The sequence below is a fragment of the Helianthus annuus genome, chromosome 10 (assembly GCF_002127325.2).
Source record: "Helianthus annuus cultivar XRQ/B chromosome 10, HanXRQr2.0-SUNRISE, whole genome shotgun sequence".
NCBI classification, from domain to species: domain Eukaryota; kingdom Viridiplantae; phylum Streptophyta; class Magnoliopsida; order Asterales; family Asteraceae; genus Helianthus; species Helianthus annuus.
The window spans coordinates 129651253-129672994 of record NC_035442.2 but is presented as its reverse complement, the minus strand read 5'-3'; the positions used below and the strand labels follow the sequence as shown (position 1 = coordinate 129672994).

At 37.7% G+C, this 21742-nt stretch overlaps 1 protein-coding gene across 1 annotated transcript; it reads right to left on the bottom strand.

Annotated features, from left to right (window-relative positions):
- Positions 1-943: 943 nt before the first annotated feature.
- Positions 944-4375, bottom strand: LOC110885282 (triacylglycerol lipase 1). The gene is made up of 9 exons (XM_022132962.2): positions 4034-4375; positions 2825-2935; positions 2585-2725; positions 2393-2503; positions 2163-2306; positions 2041-2081; positions 1839-1918; positions 1627-1722; positions 944-1526 (listed from the first exon to the last, which is right to left on the bottom strand). The coding sequence occupies exons 1-9, from the start codon at positions 4205-4207 to the stop codon at positions 1198-1200; spliced, it is 1227 nt and encodes a 408-aa protein (XP_021988654.1). The 5' UTR covers positions 4208-4375; the 3' UTR covers positions 944-1197.
- Positions 4376-21742: the final 17367 nt, after the last annotated feature.

Sequence of the window (21742 nt, the reverse complement as noted above, 5' to 3'; positions counted from 1 at the left end):
GTTTATAAATAGGCCCTTTTCTTCTCTACTTGCACAGGCCCCTAGAAGGCTGTTGGATTCTCGGAGACGACCCTTGTCACTTTAATAATAAGAAGACACGGGTTCTACTCTCGGCGTCCTCAGTTTTGTTTTTCATTTTGTTTTTCTTATCTATTTATTAAATGCAAATGAACTCAGTGACCACTAGGTCCTGTACATAGAAAATCATCCTTCAAAAAAAATATTTAAGGGCCTGTATTTTCTGTTCGCACAGGGCCTAAAAATTTTCAAACATTTTCGGAGACGGCCCTGATACAACTCTATCTGCGAAGATAAACCAATATCATTACCAGTACCATGACGATCTAAACCGGTCGATACCGTTAGGACAACATCATTGTCGGCGACTATTGTTTTTCTGGCCACAAGAACGAGACTTATTAATATTTCCAATATTTGTGATGTATTGCTTCATAAATGTAACTTATGTATATTGTATAATTGAGAGACGAGGGGAGGGAATATTGTAGATAACGTCCTTGATTCTCTCACAGATCTTAACATATCCATCACCGTTGGCGACTGTAGTTTTTCCGACCACAAGAATGAGAGACGAGGGGGAGGGGTGGGTCGTTGTGCGGCGAAGATATTCCAATGGCGTGTGGTGGTGATATGATGGCGATAGGCATGTTATTTGTGGTGGTTTCAAGCAGTAAAGGTTACGTGCCACATCACCACCGCGGAACAGGGGGTAAAAATCCTTGTTTTATTATAATTTTAAACAGGATAGCAAGTCAACACATTGAACCAAACAAATCAAAGAAGTCAAGCTGAACACTACATATTTAATCAAACAAGTTAAATTGGTTAACACAAACACGACTTGTTTATTAAATGAGTTGTTATAAGTAACAACCGAAACCCTTGTTAATTCCATGTCATGTTCGGATTGTGGTTCGTGTCATGTCAGAATAGCCAACCTTATATTTGACACAACCCATCATGATTTCAACATTACAGGCTTAGCAAACCCAGTTACCATATTTTTGAAAATCCAGAAAAAAAATACAATAGTTACAGTGATGTTTTTATATACAGCACTTCTAAAAGGAATTCCACATTTTGGCCCATACTAAAGTAAAAATGACCCGTAGCCCGCCTATTTTACGACCCATAAATAATATGATATGAACGGACATACCGTCATGTTTATATCTCTTAAGAGCTACTGGAAATCCCATTTCCACAGGATCTAAAGAATCTGATCATGTTATCATAAAGGTCTTCATATGCTCTTGTGCTCAAGAGGAAATCTACATGACCATAATCCTCAAGAAACAAAACTTGCGGTTTTGATCTCAGTTCCTTTAGCGTGTGCTGCACATCGACTACATCTCCCAACGCATCGTTTCCTCCATAAGCCATCCATATAGGCAACGATTCAGGGATCAAACTGAGATCAAATGCTGGCGGTTTTGTTTGACCATACTGTAGTACATTTTTCAGAGTCCCGTAGTCATACTTTGCAAAAGTACCTTTGCGTATCACTGCAAATATAAAATACAATAATAGTAATAATCAGTAAATTTATTGTTTTGCTTAAAAAAATTAATAAGAAAATGAATTAAGAATGGGCAAGGAGTATACTTTGAAAAAGATGCTTCAAGTTCTTTAATGATGAAGGATGAGGTTCGTATTCGAGATAGAAATCGACACGACTGCTGTTGAAGCAGCAGTTTTCACCTGCAAGATGCGAGTAAAAACAATATTGGTAAAAAAAATCACTTTATTCTTGAAATAATATAATTTAGGTAATCGAAGTAAAACACTAATTATTTACAAATTAATCTATAAATTACCTGTGATGGCTGCTAACATATCACTGCAATCAGCACGCCCACCATCACAAGCCATCTCTAAGATGTTGGTGAGGATGTTACTGAAACAGCGTAGATATCACCATTGACACGATTAGAAATACAAGATCTTAGTGAAGTCGTAAAAGAATTATATAAATTGGAAAGCAAAAAAAAAAAAAAAAAAAAAAAAAAAAAAAAAAACCTCTTCAAGTTGAGTTGGTGTATTCCAAGTAATGATAGTGTCTGTGAACAATATATTAAACGTATGTAACTTCTGAAAACAAATATGACTAGAATTTGAATAAGATTAAAAAATAAATAAACCTCGTCAAGATGCAAATTAACAAGATTAAGAACAAATTTAGACGTGATGTGATCCAAGTATGATATAGGAGAAAGAAGAGCAGCAGCCTCAACCATATTAACAATGTCCGGTTGAGTAAAAGCAGCCAACGACATTATCGTTCCCTGAATAAAATGGAAATTCAGATTTGTTAAACAAACATTATTAGCAGATAATTCATAATAAAAACATTGTCGGTATAAGCGTGCACCTGTGAATGTCCTACAACGAAAACTTTGGAGTCAGTTTTGGAATTTATATAAGAAAGCATTGCTTCAAGATCATAAAGAGCCATCTCTTGCCAACTCCAATCCCAAAATTCCTAAATCAAGGTAAATAGTCAGTATTACAACATGATGTATCAAGATACACAAAAATAATTATTAATTAATTCAATAAGTACCTTGTCTCCATCTGATAAAGATGAATGCCCATGGCTCCATTTTGTTCCACGCACGTTTCCGACCCAAACATCGAAACCATGGTCCGCAAGAATAAAACCCAATGATTGATTAGGGGAATCCATAAACCAAGCATCACCGCCCTGATTGATTTAAATTATTTTCTACAAGTTGTTAATAGATTGGTACCAATCTTACTGTTATAAAGTTGTAAAATAAGTATAGGTGGTGAATAATGTCACCATAAAGAGTCCATGTAGGAGTAAAACAGGAAGTGCTTTTTCTACACCCGAATTAACAATGCCTGATGACACGTGTTGAAGACCTAGCAAGAACCCATCATTTGTTTCAGTCTGCAATTATAGACAAGAAACAATTACCTCAAACATCAATGCATATCATTCATATCTTGTGTTTTCATCATCCTTTTTGTAAGATAAAAATTCTCTCATTTAGCCATATTCATAGCTTTTTGTTTGGATAGGTACCTTTACTTTTCTACATATATATACATATACATATATTCTTAGCTATGAAATTCTCATGTTATTTTCAACAAAAAAAAAAGTCGAGATACCCCTCCCGGACATGTTTGATACTTTGAGTAGAAAGGGCCAAGGGGACCAATCACATTAGTTAAAAACAAAGCAAATAACTATCAAATATTACCTTGTTTCAACTTAAACGACTCGGTTTTAGCCAATTAAAAAGTAAAACTCGCAGCATAGGTCATAGTTGTCAATAGCGGTTGCTATAGCGAATAACGTAGCATATAGGTCGAAGGTCGCTACAAGGTATCTAGCCATAAATAGCAGGATTTCAGTTTCTTTTTTTATAAATGGCGATTAAATATTGCTATAAAATAGCTGGATTTTAGGTTTTTGTTAAATAAACATGTAAAATAGCGCATATACTAGGGTATTTTGATATAATATACATGTAAAATATGTTTAATTTTTTTCTAGTGTATCGTTATTTACAAAATAGCTCCTGCTATTTATCGCTATGTAGCATATAGGTACCTTATCACTATTTGTCGTTATTCATGTTTAACAACTATGGCATGGGTGATTTCCTTGACTTTGCTTACTCTAACTAACAATAATCTCTATCCAATATACAAAATGAACATATTATCACAAACAAAATCTCACTCACATAACCATTTAACCATATCATCATTCATCAACATCACGTGCTATGGGATCACATCACATGACATCAATTCAACAATCTCATATAATAAATCACAAAAACTAAAGGCAAATCAGAAAAAAGTAATTCAACATTTACTTACTGATCACTAGGTGTTCAATTTGATTATTCATAAAATCGAACTGTTCAAGTATGTATGCCAATGTTCTCCATTAATTATTAAACTCAATTGGGATTTAAAACAAGATAATAAACAAGGAAAAAAAGGTCAAACAGTGGCGGAGAACTCAACTCACCGTGTGTTCTACGCAGTTATAACCCCAAGGTTCGACAAGATTGAGGCACAAACCGCCGTCGTAAGACTGGCTGTGTTGGATGATCAAGTCTCCGGGCAAACACACGGCGGAGTAGACGCAGAGCGATACGGCGACCGCCAATAGTAAGGGGTGTTGTAGAACGGATGTCGACATAGGATTAGTGGAGTGGAATCAGAGGCATGAAGTCAGAGGGTAGTTGGATTCACCAATAACTTCTTACTTGTGGAACATGATTGCTTCAGAATCTGGATGTCTCCACTCCCGGCGATATTTTTCAAATGAGTTAAATGCCATTTATTTTAGTGATAGCGGTATGGGCCATTTTAGGTTGATGGATCATTAATATAAGATAATAAAAGGATTCTCTAAAGCTTTGATACGTGTAATTTTAATCCAAATAGTTGTAAGTGTTGTTATTTTGTTTTACTGGGTTAACTTCGTTCATTTTTAATTCAATCATTTTATATGGTCGAATTGTCTTTCTAATTAACAGAATTACATTTAAAATGACCGAAATATCCTTCTAGTTAACAAAATAAAGGGATGGAGGTAACCTAGTGGACTAAAATGGCAACGTTTAAAACTATTTGGACTAAAATGATAATGTTTCAAACCTTTTGACTAAACTGCCAAAATGGTCCCTGTGTGACTAACATGGCATTTAACTCTTTTTAAATTGAGTAAATTGCAAGTTTTTTCCTTTATGTTTACACCAAATTGCAGTCGCTGTCCTTTAGCACAAAAGTTGACAAGTTTTGTACCTTATGTTTCAAAATCTTGCACGGTTTGTCCTTTAGGCCTAACTCAGTTAGATATTTTAGTTAAGTTTGGTCATGTGCCTTGCACATGAGGACATACTTGTCATTTGACCTTCCCAGAGGTTATTTTGTAAACACTTATTATTGAGGGACTGTATCTACAAAACTGAAAAATAAAAAAAAAATCTAAACTCTTTCTCTTTCTCTATAATATGAACCCACCACCATAATCCAACCTCTCTCTAATCTCTCTCAACCCACCACCACCACCCCACAACCTCCATTTCTCTCAGGTTGCCGGCGAAATGAAACTCCGATCATTTCTATCCATATGCTCGTCCACCAACTGCCCAGCTACCGACGATACAACCACCATACACGATCCAAACAAATCCCAACAACCCACACCCAACTGCTTCATCTCTGACACAAGCAGCATCATTTCCGACACCACCAGCCCCTCATTCGACACCAGTTACAACAGCCTCCAAAGCAACCTCTCCCTGCAAAACACATTCGTCTACAAGCAACCAAACATGCATTTCCGATCATCCATAAACACTTCTGATCTATACCTGCGACAACTGCACTACCACCGTACACTCCACCGTCTCCGATCTCAGATCTGTTCCATCGTCTTTGATCTCAGCCCTGTTCCACCATCTTCGATCTCAGCCCTGTTCCACCATCTCTGATTTCAAACATGTTCCGCCGTCTTCGGTCTTTAGCTTGAAACCGTTGATAGAGAGAGAAAGAGAGAAAGGGGGAGTTGAGAGAGAGTGTGTAAAGTGGGCGGTGGTGGTGGTTCAGATCTGAGCAATCGCGGCGGTGGTGGTTGGGTGTTGTTGGTGGTGGTGGGCAATGGGATGTGGCGGCTGAAGGTTGGTGGTGGGAGGTTGTGGTAGCGGCTGAAGGGTAGTGGTAGGAGGTTGCAGTGGTGGGTGTTGGTGGGAGGTGGAGGTGGTGGTGGAAAGTGGTGTTAATGGGTGAAGAGAGAGAAAAGAGGGAGAGGCGAATGAGGGAGAGAGAAGAGAGAGGGCGAGAGAGTCAGAGAGAGATAGATTTCAGGATTTTTAATATTTATATTTTATTTTTTATTTTTTTTATACAACTAGTCCCTTGAATATCAAATTATTTACTTAATAGTCCCTCAGGAGGTAAAATGACAAGAATATCCTCATGTGCATGGCACATGACCATAATTAACTAAAAAATATAACTGGGGTTGGCCTAAAGGTTAAGATGTGCAGGATTTTAATACATAAAGCACAAAACTTGCAAACTTTTATGCTAAAAGATAGCGTCTACAATTTGGTGTAAACATAAAGGACAAAACTTGTAATTTACTCTTTTAAATTTTATATCATGAGATATTGAGTTTGATCTAGATAGTGTGGTAGTTTTATTTGAAAGCCAGGGATTGTGTATTCTTTAGCTTTTTTTAAGAAAGAAAAATAATGGATGTGAGTTGTTTTAACATAAGAAGATGCAATTAAGAATTTTGAGAGGATTGTAAGAATAAATAGTAGTAAAAATATATAAGAGTGTATTATTGAGTTGAAAAAAGTCACTTGTTCTCAATAATTCATTACACTTTTTAAATTCAGAGTTTCATTTTGAAGTATTGGCTCATCAAAAACCTCGCTAAAGAAAAACTAACCAGAGAAAAATCTTTAACACGAAAAAAAAGTGCAATGAATAGTTGCATCTTAAGTTGTCATCTGTAAATATTTACAATATTACATTGTCCATACTGGTCAAATTCCAAAATCATGATTGTGTTTCATGAAAATTGATGTAGGGAGTGCTTTTTGAAAAGATTGGTGAACTGTTTCTAGATTGAATATATCTTATTTCAATTTGATATAAAGAGGTCTTGGGTATATGAAAAGAATTTTGGTGGTAAATGTTTTATTTTGTCACTTTTGATATACCCTTCTTTCATCTGTGAGACACAAGCTACATTATCTTTGTATTGGAGTTGGGTTTCAATATTCTCTAGTCCACAATAAGTCTATGTGTGTCATGTCTTAGATCTTAGCCATACGTTCTCTAGAAAACTTTGTGTAGTGCGCTGACTTCAGCATGCTTTAGGATGTTGCACCGAGTGTTTGTTTCATAAAGCACCATGAAATTGAAGTCCCTTTGTTCATAAATACGTATCCAGTTTGAGATGTTGCCTTATGAGGGTCAGATAAATAGCATGTGTCGGCATAACCAACTAACCCTTCTTTTGATGCGTTAGGATAAAACAAGCTTAAATCAACAGTGCCTTAAAGGCATAAAAATTATGTTAGTCCCATTCTAATGTCTTTTTGTGGGGGTTTAAGTATGTTAGGATCTGAGTTTCTTTGTAACTTGTGAAATAACCAAACAATAGCATAAACAATTTATAAAACTATAAATGCAAGTAAGATTGAACACAAGCTGGGAATCCATTTATCAAAGACTGATTTATATTGAACTCAAAAGGTTACAAATACAGCACAATTGATTTTACATAGACTACCCCTCAGCAAATCACTTACAATTGGTTCGCACAAAAGGAATGAAGTGATGCTAGATCTCAACCAAATGAGATCTATTTATATAGAGTGCAGAACCTCTGGTCGTGATCCGTTGACATCACCCTGATAGTGACATCTAACAATCCTAACAGAAAAGATTCCACGGATGTTTGTAACATCTGTGCAAATCCTAACATCTGATCTAGGCTAATTCTAAACACTGATAAGATAAGCACTGTTACATTGAGAAACCACTGTCTAAGCTATCATCTGTTGCAGTCATCCAAACATCAGTTTGGCCATACAGATGTTTGGTCTTCTTCATTAGACCTTTGGCTTGATCAGGGCTTTGGTCTTCAACAAATGCTAGCCTTCAACAGATGTTGATACACTTGAACAGCGGTTTCAAGTCTTCATCAGATGTTAGCTATGCTCTTGAACAGATGTTCTGATTAGGTGTTCAAGATTCACTATCTTTGGGAGGAGTCTTTGTATCAGGTTGTAGCTTATTGAGCTTTTGATCAGTTTTTGGAAAGTTTTAGCTTTCCAACATCATGTATTCTTTTATAGGTCCAACAATCTCCCCCTAGAACAGATGATGCCAAAACTTATCCTTATTAGATCAGCCTTTATTTCTCTTCACCTCTTCTTTTTGATTTGGCTTTTGAATTGTTTTTTGCTCAAATTTTCTAGAGAGTCATCTAGATCCCTTTCAAGTGGAAAACTCAGCAAGTCTTGCAGATCTACAACTTTTAGGCCAAGAGGTCTTTTTACTGTGTTCTTTTACACTTATCCAGTTGCTCTTTTGATTCATGGATAGTTCCATTTGCCTTCCACTGTTGAATCTTTTGAGCTTGAAGGCTTTTCTGGGTCAGAATTTATTGGAAGATTTGTGAAGAAACAATCTTCATAGATTGGCTTTCATGGATTGAGAGATCTTTGGCTCTTAATATTTTTGTAATTGTCCAAGATTGTTGGCTCATCCCATTTCACCATTGATTGTATTTAAGCCAAATTTGGCTGTTATCAGTTGTAGAGTAGAAATATTGTATCTCTTTTGATACATTTTCTAAATCTAGTGGATGAAGTACTATCAAAGATGGGTGTAGTGAAATGTGGTACTTGGTGATTTTATCGGGGTGGAGATAACTGGCATTTTCCTTTTAAGCTACCCTGTAAGTGTCTTTTGAAAAATCTGTAGGGTCTGTTGTGAAAGTGTTGTTGAAGTTGTAACATCTGTTGACACTTTTGTAGTATCAACAGAGGTTTTGATATGTGGAACCGTGGTTAGAATGGTAGTGGCAATGGTTTGGATAGTAATGGCAGTGGTTTAAGTGTTGAGTGTTTGGATAGATGTAATAGTGATTAGGATAGTTGCAGTAGTGCTTTCAAGAACATCTGATGAAGACCCTTGATTGTCTTGGATCTTCTTTCTTTTAATGATCTCTTACACTGTTATCTGCATATTAGCTTTCTCATCAAATTTGTCTCCCCCTTTTTGGCATCATCATGATACTTGGGTAGAGTAAGAGTTGTACCAGTATTTTCAAGGATGAAGCCTTTAATGGCTTTAACCTCTGCCTGAGTATCTTGGTACTTGGCATCAACTAGTTTTCTGATCAACTCTACTTGCATGGGATATCTTTCTTCTGCAGCTTGCTTTTGAAGATGTAGGTATGGTTGAACATGAACCTACATTTCTTTTGCAATTTCTGCATTAGTTGAAGGGGTTTTAGAGTTTTCTACCAAAAGTTTCATCATGTATTTTATCTCAGTAACAGATGTTTCAATTTGTTGACTCTCTCCGTCCATTCAGGGTAGTTTAATCCATCACCTAATTTAATAAGATCATCTGAATTCCCACCTGAGGTGGTTGTACCTAGTTTTGAACTAGGTGCCCCTTTTTCTTGGTACTGGGGACTTCCAACTGGCATAGAGATTATTGTCTCAACAGTTGTTGCCTTCAATGGGGTCTTAATAATGTAACCACTATCCAACTGTGAGACTGTTGTCCCTACAGTTGTAGTAGCTGCTCCACTTGAAATACCTTCCAGTGTTTTTTGAGACACAAGAGGTATTGCATCTTCTGCTTGTGGGATAGCAATGATCCCTGAACTTGCCCTAGTCACTTGTTGAAGTGTACTCTCTGTGATTTGTTGAAGAGAGGAACTAGGTATGTGCAAGTCAGATGGATTAATTGCATCAAGCAATTTTTGTAAGGATGATGGGAATGTTGAAGTGGGTGGAGGTGTGGAAAGAGAGGCAGCCCTGGGAGAGGGAATTGAGTTGAGATATTCAAGTGAAATATCTCCCCTTTGATTTGTGTCCCTTGTGCTTACAAGACTTTCCTTTTGTGAGGAAGAGTGAGGAGTTTGGATAGGTGGATATGTTTGCATCTGTTGTGAGGAAGTAACAACATATGTTTCGGTTTGTTGCTTTTGTGCTAAAACAGGGATCTCTGGCATCTCAACCCTAGAGAAACCCTTTCTGTGGTTTTTTCTTTTGGATTTTGGGATAGGAGTGGATATGGTTTTTGTGGAGATATCTGGTGTGTGTTCTACAGTGCTGGGTTGTGCATTGTGGTCACCAGGAAAAGTGGGCTTAGCAACAGATGTTGTAACATCTATTACTTGGTTTTCTAAAACGTTTTCAGTTACTACATTTTCTTGGTTTTTGGCCATCATGCGAGTAAAAGTTTCGTTTGAAAGACCTTTTCTTTGATAACCTAATATTTGTTTTTGTAACAGCTGTTGAAGGCTTTGGAACCTCTGTTTGACTTATGCTCAACAGAGTTTTGAAAAACCTCTGTTTGAAACTTTTTATTGGGTTAAACAGAGTTTTGAATGGAAATAGTGGTAAAATTATATGGAATAGTGACTCGATTTGACTTTTAAAGTTAAACAGTGGTTCTTTTGCCTTGTACAGTGGTTTTAAACACTTGAAAAGACTTTTGAATCAATGAAACAATTGGTTTTACTCTTTTGAACAAAGTGTTTGTTTTTTTTTTGTGATTTTGTCAATCTTTTCTTGATTTTTAAGCAATAACTTTTGGGTTTTTTTGTTTTTTTCATTTTTAATAAAAGGATAGAAACTTTTGGATTTTTCAAAACAATTTTCTTTCTTTTATTTGGATAGAGGATAGATGCACAAGTAACCTCTGTTAGCATTCTTAAATTACCAACAGTAGTTTCCTGTAGCGATAGTAATGAGCCGGTTAACCTTTTGAATCATTGCCAAATGGATATGTCACCTCCTGTATGTGTATACCAGTCATGTGATTGGATCCTCCACTGTTGATATACCATAGGCTATCAAGGTAAGCAGAATCATATTAAATTCAGTAAAATTCCAGGGATTAGATTATATAACATCCTCTGCATCAATCCTTTCACAAACTTATGTTTGTATTAAATTGATTGCTTCCACAACTTTAGCACTTGGATCTAACCTTTTGGTTAGTTTTTGTGTTAGGATTTCTTCCTGAACATTACTAAAGATCTTATGCTTTTGATTGGGAATTTTGAGGATGTTTACCGTTATTTTCCCTGATTTACTGAATTTTGATTTCGAAAATAACCCACAACACTTTTCCTCTATTATCATGTAATAGATCAACATAGATTTCGTTTGATAGAGCAGTTGCAATATTATTGAATGCTTTTGCATCTAACACAAACTTTAGATGGTCTAGCTCGGAATAGTTTTCTGGTTTCTTTGACTCCTGAACATTTGGATTTTTTGTATTTGATATCTGATATCATTGGAATGTGTGGTCTAAATATTACGGACCTCCAACGTCCTTTGTTCTTTCAAGTAGCATATGAGTCATCCGATGTTGCCAGATATTGTTTTCAGATCTGACAATAACCAGAAGCTTTTTACTAAAACTAGTGTTATGGGGATCACTTTGTTCCATTCCTTTTGTTCTTTTGAAGAAAAACAGAGTACAGATAGAACTTTTATTTTAATTCTAAACTTTGCTACTTTGAATTGCGAACCAATCGGATATCAGTTAGAGCTGATCTTTGTTTGTAAAACTAATTGTGAAATCAAGTTTAACGTGACCAAGCTCTGATACCAATTGTTAGGATCCGAGTTTCTTTGTAACTTATGAAATAACCAAACAATAACATTAACAATTTATAAAACTGTAAATGCAAGTAAGATTGAACACAAGTTGTGAATCCATTTATCAAAGACTGATTTATATTGAACTCAAAAGGTTACAAATACAACACAATTGATTTTACTCAGACTCCTCCTCAGCCGATCACTTACAATTGTTTCGCACAAAAGGAATGAAGTGATGCTAGATCTCAACCAAATGAGATCTATTTATATAGAGTGCAGAACCTCTGTTCGTGATCTGTTGACATCACCCTGATAGTGGCATCTAACAATCCTAACAGAAAAGATTCCACAGATGTTTGTAACATCTGTGCAAATCCTAACATCTAATCTCGGCTAATTCTAAACACTGATAAGATAAGCATTGTCACATTGAGAAACCACTGCCTAAGCTATCCTCTGTTGCAGTTGTCCAAACATCTGTTTGGCCATACAGATGTTTGGTCTTCTTCATCAGACCTTTGGCTTAATCAGGGCTTTTAATAGATGCTAGCCTTCAACAGATGTTGGTACTCTTGAACAACGGTTCCAAGTCCTCATCAGATGTTTGCCATGCTCTTGAACAGATGTTCTGATTAGGTGTTCAAGATTCACTATCTTTGCGATGAGACTTTGTATCAGGCTGCTGCTTATTGAGCTTTTGATCAGTTGTTTGGAAAGTTTTAGCTTTCCAACATCATCTGTTCTTTTATAGGTCCTACAAAGTAAATCATGTTAACAACATCATCTATTCTTTTAAACGGATTGTTCTTCCACGTTTCAAACGTTTTTAAGATTCATGTGTTATATAATTATCTATTTGCTTATTTGGAATCTCAACTCGAGCTGGAGCATTGGAAACTGCTATATGAGAATTAGTTACTCTTTTTGTATCATTAAATGAATGCACAAGGAAATTTGTTGCATGTGTATTATCTTTTGAGCTTTTGTATCATATTGTATTGTCCTTGGATCAAGATGTAATAATGAAATTCATACCATGGGACATCCTTTTCTTGATTCTTCTTTTGTCCCCCCTAATGCTAGGGAAATCGTCGCACTAAAGTAGCAATAAATAAACCGTGCTCCAAAGACATCACTTGTTAAAGGTTTAAAATATCTTATGGTAGAATTTGTTTCATATCCAACGTATATTCCCACCCATCTTTGATTTTATGTGCTTTTATTAGTTTTCTTTATAAATCAACTACATGAAGAAAGATGTCTTCTTCCTTCATGTCGTTACTAATTACAAGAGCTATCTATTAGTGCATTATGCTCTTCATTATATTTTTTATTGTGTTACTCTTCTACACATGATCTCTATTGTTCCTGCTCATATACAAGCTGCACATACATATATTTACACACTAAATTGATTGTAGAAGGTGGTCCTTGAGACTACAACCTTGAGATCCCTTCTGTTAGTCTATCACCAATTTGTAACTTCATCGATCCTAGGCTTTGGAAGTGTTGGAACCAGTCCTCATGGCTATAAGAACTAAATCGTTGAATTTGTTGGAACCAATGATTATTACACTTACGTTAATGGTTAATGGAATGGTTAATGGAGATCTATCTTATTACTTTTGTGGTTGTCGTAAGATTGGTCTATAAATAGAGAAAGGTGTTGAATACATTGGCTACATAAGGGCTAGGGGTGTAAACAAGCCCAGAGGCTCGAGAGCTACTCGTGATCGGCTCGGTTAAAAGCTCGAACGAGCCGAGCTTTAACGAGCCCGAGCCCGAGCTCGAGCCTGAAATAGAGCTCGTTTTGTTATCGAGCCCGAGCTCGAGCCTGAAATACAAAGCTTGTTTAGGCTCGCGAGCCTAAAAGAGCCCATACAAAATTTTAATTTTTTTATATATAATATATTAATAATGATGATAACATTGATGAGCCGAGCTAGAGCCGAGCTTTGGCTCGTTTAAGCGATGTTGAAGTGAGCTCGAGCCGAGCTTTTAGTTCGTTTAAGGTTGTTCTCAAAATAGTTCGAGCCGAGTTGAGCCGAGCTCGAGTTTTGGGTTTTACTCGCAAGCCGAGCTTGAGCTTCATAAAAACCTAACGAGCCGAGCTCGAGCCTGGTCGAGCTCGGACTCGACCCGGCTCGTTTACACCCCTAATAAGGGCACACGGGCCACTTAACCTTTTGGGTGTGGGTACCCCTTACTCGCAGCCGCTCCGGCTGGTAGGGTTTGGGGTGACTAGTTACCGCTGGTTTGTGTGTGAGAGTAGGAGAGAGATAAAGAGAGTTGTGTGTATGTAGAGAGGGAGTGTTGTAAAATGGTAGGGTTTATGTTTTAGAGTAGTGGTGTCACCCTAAATTGGGTAGTTTAGGTTGTTCTCTTTCACTCCAAATCACTACAATGTCATAAAGTAACTCTTACCTCACTGACACATCACCGCCCCACTTTTCTTTGCTTTCTTTCACAAACCCCTACTATGGTTTCACCCTCTTTCACTCCACATCACCCCACTTCAACCATTTTTTAATCATTATCCATTTGTTTAAATTTTATTTTTATATAAACTAAATTACTTGAATAATTAAGTAAATAAATGCAATTTATTTAAAAAATAACAATAAATACAAAAATACAACTATTTACTACTTCGTTCCTTTTTTATTCATTACTTTTTTAAATTTAATTTATATATTAGCTAATAATAATAATAATAATAATAATAATAATAATAATAATAATAATAATTAGTTAAATTAGCATATTTAGTTTAAAAACTTTAAGCTTTTATTAAAATTTCAATTCAAACCATACAAATTGTAAAAAACTTATGTCCATATTGAAATTTAGCAAAATTTATATATTCTTCACCCATATTACTTTACTATATGTTAATAAACGAATTGAATAAATAGTAATTTTAATATTATAATAATATATAGTTTTTTAATACTTTTATTATTTTCATATTATAATAATAGTTATTTTCATTACATTTTAACTTTAATCCCTTTTTTAATATCAGGGGTTGGGATAAGATTGGTGTCAACCGGTATCGAACCAGTACTGGTATCGAAAATACCGGTACGGTCCTGTTCGGTATCACTACATGAACGTAAAAAACAGCACTAATACAGAAAGGGCCAAAAGTTGGCGCCAAATTGATATTGGAAATCTTTTGGTTTGGGAAATTCAGTGCTGCTACCCGGTACCATTTGCTCATCCCTGATCACAGTTACCGTACGAACAACGGTATCGTACAACTTTTTTTGTTGATTTTCTTCAACTTTTAATTATTTTTTTTTTGTTTCAGGGGTAGGGATGAGCTCGGTGCCAACAGATACAGAATCGATACTGATACTGAAAATACCAGTTACGGTACCGGTATATGAAGGTAAAAACGGTAGTGAACCGGTACCAGGAATGCCAAAAGTCGGTACCGAATTGGTACTTAAGATCTTTCGGTTCGGCAAATTTGGTACCGGTACCCAGAATAATTTGCTCAATCTCTGACCACGGGTTTCATACGAACAATATCGTTACCATACAACTTTTTTAGTTGATTTTCTTTTGGTTATCTTTTAGTGTCTTTTTCTACATTTTCTTTTTATTTCTTGTCAGCAGTTCCGTTCGCAACACGCTCGTAGTGATTTTAAAACACATATAAACAGAGACTAAATAACAAAAGAAATTCGCCGCAACACGACGGACTTCTTTAAAACTAGTTGTAGATAAAATTCAACCTCAATCCTCACCAAAAAATAATCATTCTTGCAAACCCATTCATTACCAAACTAAAAAAAATAATCTGAAAATTCAAGATAAAAAAATCCATTGGGTCTCACAGGTTTCTCCCCTTCACGTCGTTGATGTCTCCTCGCCTTACCCCCTTATGCCACTATTTACGCCCCTTCTGCCGGTGTGCCATGCCATGCCACGTCATGACGTAAAAGTTGCCACTTGGACGGGGCGTTAGTCAATAGCGAACAACCTTAGAGTAGTGGATGGACTAAGCGATGTGGCAAGTAACGATTGAAGGACGTTAGGGTAGGAAGGACAAGTGACCATTTCCTCTAATAAAACAATATATACTACAAAGAAAATATCCATAAATACAAGTAAATGATTGGGGCATTTGGGTATATGCTTTTTATAATGTAATTACCGAAAAATGTGTCTTTATTATTACTGGAATCACTGCTTTTAACATTTTTTTATTTTACAAATAGTGCAAAAGTTTATTCACATAGCATTGTGATACTCTTTTTTTTTCTTTTTTTAGTTTTCTTATTCATATAATATTTATTGTAGCATCATAGATATACATGAAAAGCGAAGTAATCGGGTAGTCTATTTCATTGTGCTATGCTTGTTTCGGTCGGTTCAGTTATTATCCTCAACCGTAGCCGAAACAAAAGTCATCGGTTAGTCAATTTTATTAACTAATCGGTTTTCAGTTAATCACTTCGGTTTATTCGGTTAGATTGATGGTTTTTTATTTGGCTCATTTTAATTTCAGTTAATAGCAAAAACTAAACTTGGACTAAAAACTTCTACTTAGAAATATATGAAATTGAGGTATAAATACATGAAATGAAAGTATAAATTTATGAAATAGAGATATAAGATATGAAATATATGAACTAGAGATATAAAAGCTAGAAATATATGAAAATATGAATGATTCGGTTTGGTTCAGCTAATTTTGGTTAAAAGAGAGTATAAAAAAATTGATAATTGGTTTTTGGTTAATTTAGTTTCAATTTTCAATTAATTCAATTTTTTGTTGATTTCAGTTCGGTTTTGTCTGTTTTTTGTTTGATTTAAGTTTACAATTTAGTTATTGCTCACTGATAACCGGTTCTGGTTAATAACCGATAGGTGCGCGCGCAATGCAACGGGAAACACAGACATTGACACGGTGTGCATTGTTTGGTTTTATTATCCTCAACCGAAAATGTCACACCCCCAAAATCCACACGCGGAGTATCACCGCCTGGAGGCGTGACATGACCAGGATCAAGCCACCAATCATATTGAACATAATAAGTAAAATTCAACCACACAATATGAAAGGTGTTTTAGTTCAAAAACAAAGTTAAGTGTTTAGCGGAAGCATAATTGTAAAACCCAATGTAAGTATTAAGTACGAAATAAAGTAATGTTTTTAGCATGGCACACACTGCCATGTCCCACAACGACAGCGCCTCCCTGTGCAAGCTCCATGAGAACCTAACGACCTGCAAGGCATGTAACAACGAGTCAACAACATAGTTGAGCGAGTTCACAGTTGGTTGTTTAGTTATAGTATTCGTTTCGTAAATCATACGTTCGTTTTGTAAACCATGTATCGTATTAATTCGTATCGCGGTCTCCAACACATGTGTGAGAAGGTTAGTGGGGGCTTCCCATGTGTTACTAGACCGTGTGTATCGACTGCTACGAAAATGTAAGAGGTGCCCTAAGTCAATGTCTATCAGCAATGACCCTTTGCCCATAGTCCATTAGTACACGCCCGTTCGAACGACACAGTGTGAGGTTTGTTAAACCTAATAGCGCTATTAACTAATGACCCGCTCGCCATAGGCCTCGGCGATTAAGTCGATATAAATGAGGGACTTCATGATAGAGGTTTGGTCCAGTGTGTATTCTTGGCATCCTACCCACGGAGGATGGTCGTAATTACCGTTTAGTTCATTTATCCATTCCCAACCCTTGGGAATCCCATGCCTTGGAAAGAGTGTGAACTCACCTTGGTTTGCTCGGCATGTTAAATTATATGCTCGTAAGTAATCAATCACGTCCTATAGTTATGCATGTATTCACAATCAGTTTACATTCACAAAGTACGACTGACAGTCAAGATCATCACGTACATGCAAGTAACAACTACACCTAGCATTTAACAGTTATTCAAGTTCATGCAAGGCATGCTTATCATTTAACATCAGTTAACTAACCCAGTTAACCCTTAACAGAAGTAACTTAGTTACTGTGCAGTTTAAACCCTCGAAGAAACATACTTGTTTCGTCGTGTAACCCCTTCGACGAAACACCCACTATTTCGTCGTGATCCCCTCGGCGAAACATACCTTGTTTCGTCGTATATATTCTCGGAGAAACACCCCCTGTTTCGCCGTGAGTTGCGTTTCGTCAACAATGTCAGTTACGTCATGTTATCAGTTACATACAGAAAACCCTAATTGCCGATCAGCCGTTCGCAGCAATCATTCACTCATACAGAAGTCATATATTATAATCTTAACAATCTAGCATACTGTTTACGGATTCAACAATATCAAACACCAAGAAGTCCTAACCGTTAATAGGTTTAACATATTGCCATCACATAACCTGAATTGGGTTTACAAGTATCATTCCTGTTCATATGCATTATAATAACCATCAACAACACTCACAGGGAATCCGAACGTATGATCGAGCATTACATAATATCAACGAATCATATTTACAATTTAATGTATGCAAATCACTGTGATCACAAACATTCATCACTATCATCTTTCATTGAACCCTAGTCTACAGAATTCCATTAAAATCATACACTAAACATGCATTTGTGAACAGGTAAACATTATCAATAAACTAACCGAAAGGTATAGGGATTGGTACGGTAGACTTGAAGGTCTCCAAGAATGACAGTGATGGTTGCCGTTGGTTAACAGAGAGGAAAGAAAGCTAGGGTTTGCAAATCAGCCGAAACTGTGTGCTAAAGCTACCCTATATCGTTATAAAACCAAACTAGGCCTTTACTGGGCCTCGACGAACTAGTGGGCCAGCGAAACGCCTGTTTCGTCGAGATGCTTGTGACGAAACAACTCTGTTTCGTCAGTAAGAGTTATGGCAAAACACTCGTGTTTCGTCGGGTGTGGGTTATGGCGAAACTCTCCTGTTTCGTCGGTAACATTCAAGTTTAACAGTTAGTTTTTCAAACAGGTTGCATGATAGATCATCAAACTCTTTAATCACATTAAACAGATAACATAACCAGCAAACATCTCAACATACAATTCAACATGTACAATTACAAGGCAAATACTCAAAGACTAAACAGTTAACGTGCAATAAAGTGCGAAGATAGAATCTTGAAAACTTGAGTTGTCACATTATCCCCAACTTGAAAGAAATTTCATCCCGAAATTAGCATGCGGTTACTGAGGAAGCTAGTTTTGTTGTGCAATTTACTGGTTTTCCTGGGGTGTCACATCATCCCCCTGTTGATTTGGAATTTCGTCCCGAAATTCTGTAGTAGCTTCAGCCTCAGTAGTGGTTGCATTGTTTCCGAACAACTGGGGATACTTGAGTTTCATTTGATCTTCCCGTTCCCAGGTGAACTCTGGGCCACGTCAGGAGTTCCAACGAACTCGGACAAGAGGTATTCTGGTGTGCTTGAGGAACTTAACATCCCGGTCCGTGATTTCAACTGGTTCCTCGATGAATCGCAACTGATCGTCGATAGTGAGCTCCTTCAAAGGAACTATGAGAGTCTCATCTGACAGACACTTCTTCAGATTTGACACGTGAAAAACGTTGTGAACTCCACCAAGTTCTGCTGGTAGGTTCAGCTTGTAGGCCACCTTGCCTATTTTTTCGATGATTTCGAACGGTCCGACATATCGCGGATTGAGTTTGCCCCGTTTGCCAAAACGAACTACACCTTTCCAAGGTGAGACTTTGAGTAGCACTCGATCCCCAACCTGGAACTCGAGTGGTTTCCTGCGCTTATCAGCATAGCTTTTCTGACTGTCTCGAGCTGCCGCCATGCGTTGTCGTATCTGTGCGATCCTTTCTGTTGCATCTACTACAAGTTCTGGACCCGTGATCTGACTATCCCCCACCTCTGCCCAACAGAGAGGTGATTGGCATTTACGCCCGTACAATGCCTCAAATGGAGCGGCTTGAATGCTGGTGTGGTAACTGTTATTATATGAAAACTCCACCAAAGGGAGATGTTTTTCCCAGCCGTTGCCAAAATCGATTACACATGCACGTAACATGTCTTCTAGAGTTTGAATAGTGCGCTCAGACTGCTCATCAGTCTGAGGGTGATAAGCTGTGCTCATGTCTAATCGAGAGCCAAAAGATTTGTGCATTGTTTGCCACAGTTCCGAAGTAAAACGTGCATCATGATCGGAAATAATAGAGGTTGGCACCCCGTGCCTCGAAACCACTTCTTTTAAGTAAATGTCTGCTAAGGTAGAGAACTTGTCTGTTTCTTTGATAGCCAAAAAGTGTGCAGACTTAGTGAGTCGATCCACGATCACCCAAATATTATCATTACCTCGTTGAGATCTAGGCAGGCAAGTAACAAAATCCATGGAAATTTCCTCCCATTTCCATTGTGGTATCTTTGGTTGTTGGAGTAGGCCTGATGGTTTCTGATATTCCGTTTTGACTCTCGCACAGGTCACACACTTGCTAACGTAAGTTGCTATGTGAGTTTTCATGCTAGGCCACCAATATGTAGTTCTGAGATCGTGGTACATCTTATCCGAACCAGGATGTACCGAGTAGCGAGACTTATGTGCTTCATCCATCACAAGTTCTCGTAAGTTACCATAGAGTGGGACCCAGATGCATCCTATTACGTAATAAGCACCGTCTTCCTTTTGTTCTAACCGTTGCCTAGAGCCGCGTAAGGCTTCAGCCCTGACGTTTTCTGGTTTCAATGCTTCTACCTGAGCATCTCGTATCTGTGTAGGAAGACTAGACTGGATGGTAAGTTGTAACGCTCATACACGCCTAGGTGTCGTATCCTTTCGACTGAGGGCGTCGGCCACAACATTTGCTTTGCCCGGATGGTACTTGATGGCACATTCGTAATCGTTCAGTAACTCGACCCATCGACGTTGACGCATGTTTAATTCCTTCTGTTTGAAGATATGCTCGAGACTCCTGTGATCGGTGTAGACAGTGCACTTGGTACCGTACAGGTAATGTCTCCATATCTTAAGTGCAAAAATAACAGCTCCCAGCTCCAAGTCGTGTGTGGTGTAATTTCGTTCGTGAACTTTAAGTTGACGTGACGCATAGGCAATGACCTTGTCACGTTGCATCAACACACATCCAAGACCCTGAATGGATGCGTCGCAATAGACCACAAAATCGTCTGTGCCTTCTGGAAATGAGAGTATAGGTGCGCTGCAGAGTCTATCCTTTAAGTGCTAAAAAGCGGTTTCCTGTGTATTACCCCAGCGATAGGTGACACCCTTCTGTGTCAGTAGTGTAAGCGGCTGCGCAATCTTTGAGAAGTCTTTGATAAACCTTCTGTAGTAGCCCGCCAAACCCAAGAATTGGCGAATTTCTGTTGGTGTACTCGGTGCAGGCCAGTTCTTGATCGAATCTACCTTGGATGGATCAACATGAATCCTATCCTTGTTTGCCACATGGCCGAGAAAGTGGACTTCACGAAGCCAAAAGTCGCATTTCGAAAACTTGGCGTACAGCTGTTCTGTTCGAAGGAGTTCCAAAATAAGTCGTAAATGCTTCTTGTGCTCCTCCTGACTTTTAGAGTAGATCAGGATGTCATCGATGAATACTATAACAAACTTATCCAAGTAAGGCTTGCACACTCTGTTCATAAGATCCATGAAGACTGTAGGCGCGTTTGTTAACCCGAATGGCATAACTAGAAACTCGTAGTGGCCGCAGCGAGTTCTGAATGCTGTTTTGGAGACGTCCTCGTCCCGGACTCTCAGTTGATGGTAGCCTGACCTCAGATCAATCTTTGAATAGTAGCTCGACCCTTGCAGCTGATCGAACAAATCATCGATGTGGGGAAGAGAATAGCGATTCTTCACGGTCACCTTGTTGAGTTCGCGGTAATCTATGCACATACGGAAGGTACCGTCTTTCTTCTTCACAAACAATACTGGAGCTCCCCAAGGTGAAGAGCTAGGACGTATGAAACCCTTATCCAAGAGTTCCTATAGTTGCGTGGATAATTCCTCCAATTCTGATGTAGCTAAGCGATACGGTGCACGAGCTATTGGTGCTGCTCCAGGAGCTAGCTCGATTTGGAATTCGACCTGACGATGAGGCGGTAAACCAGGTAAATCTTCAGGAAATACTTGAGGAAAGTCGCGCACTACTGGAATATCCTCTACTCTCTTCTCTTTCGTCGATGCATCAGTAACAAGCACTAAAATAGCGGTGTGGCCCTTTCGCAAACACTTCTGGGCCTTAAGAAAGGAGATGATGCCCACCACGGCACCACTCTTGTCGCCTTGAACTTCGAGAGGTTCTTTACCAGAACGGGGAATACGAACAATCTTTTCTTTGCATAGGATATCTGCTTGCTGTTGGGATAACTAATCCATCCCAATGACGAT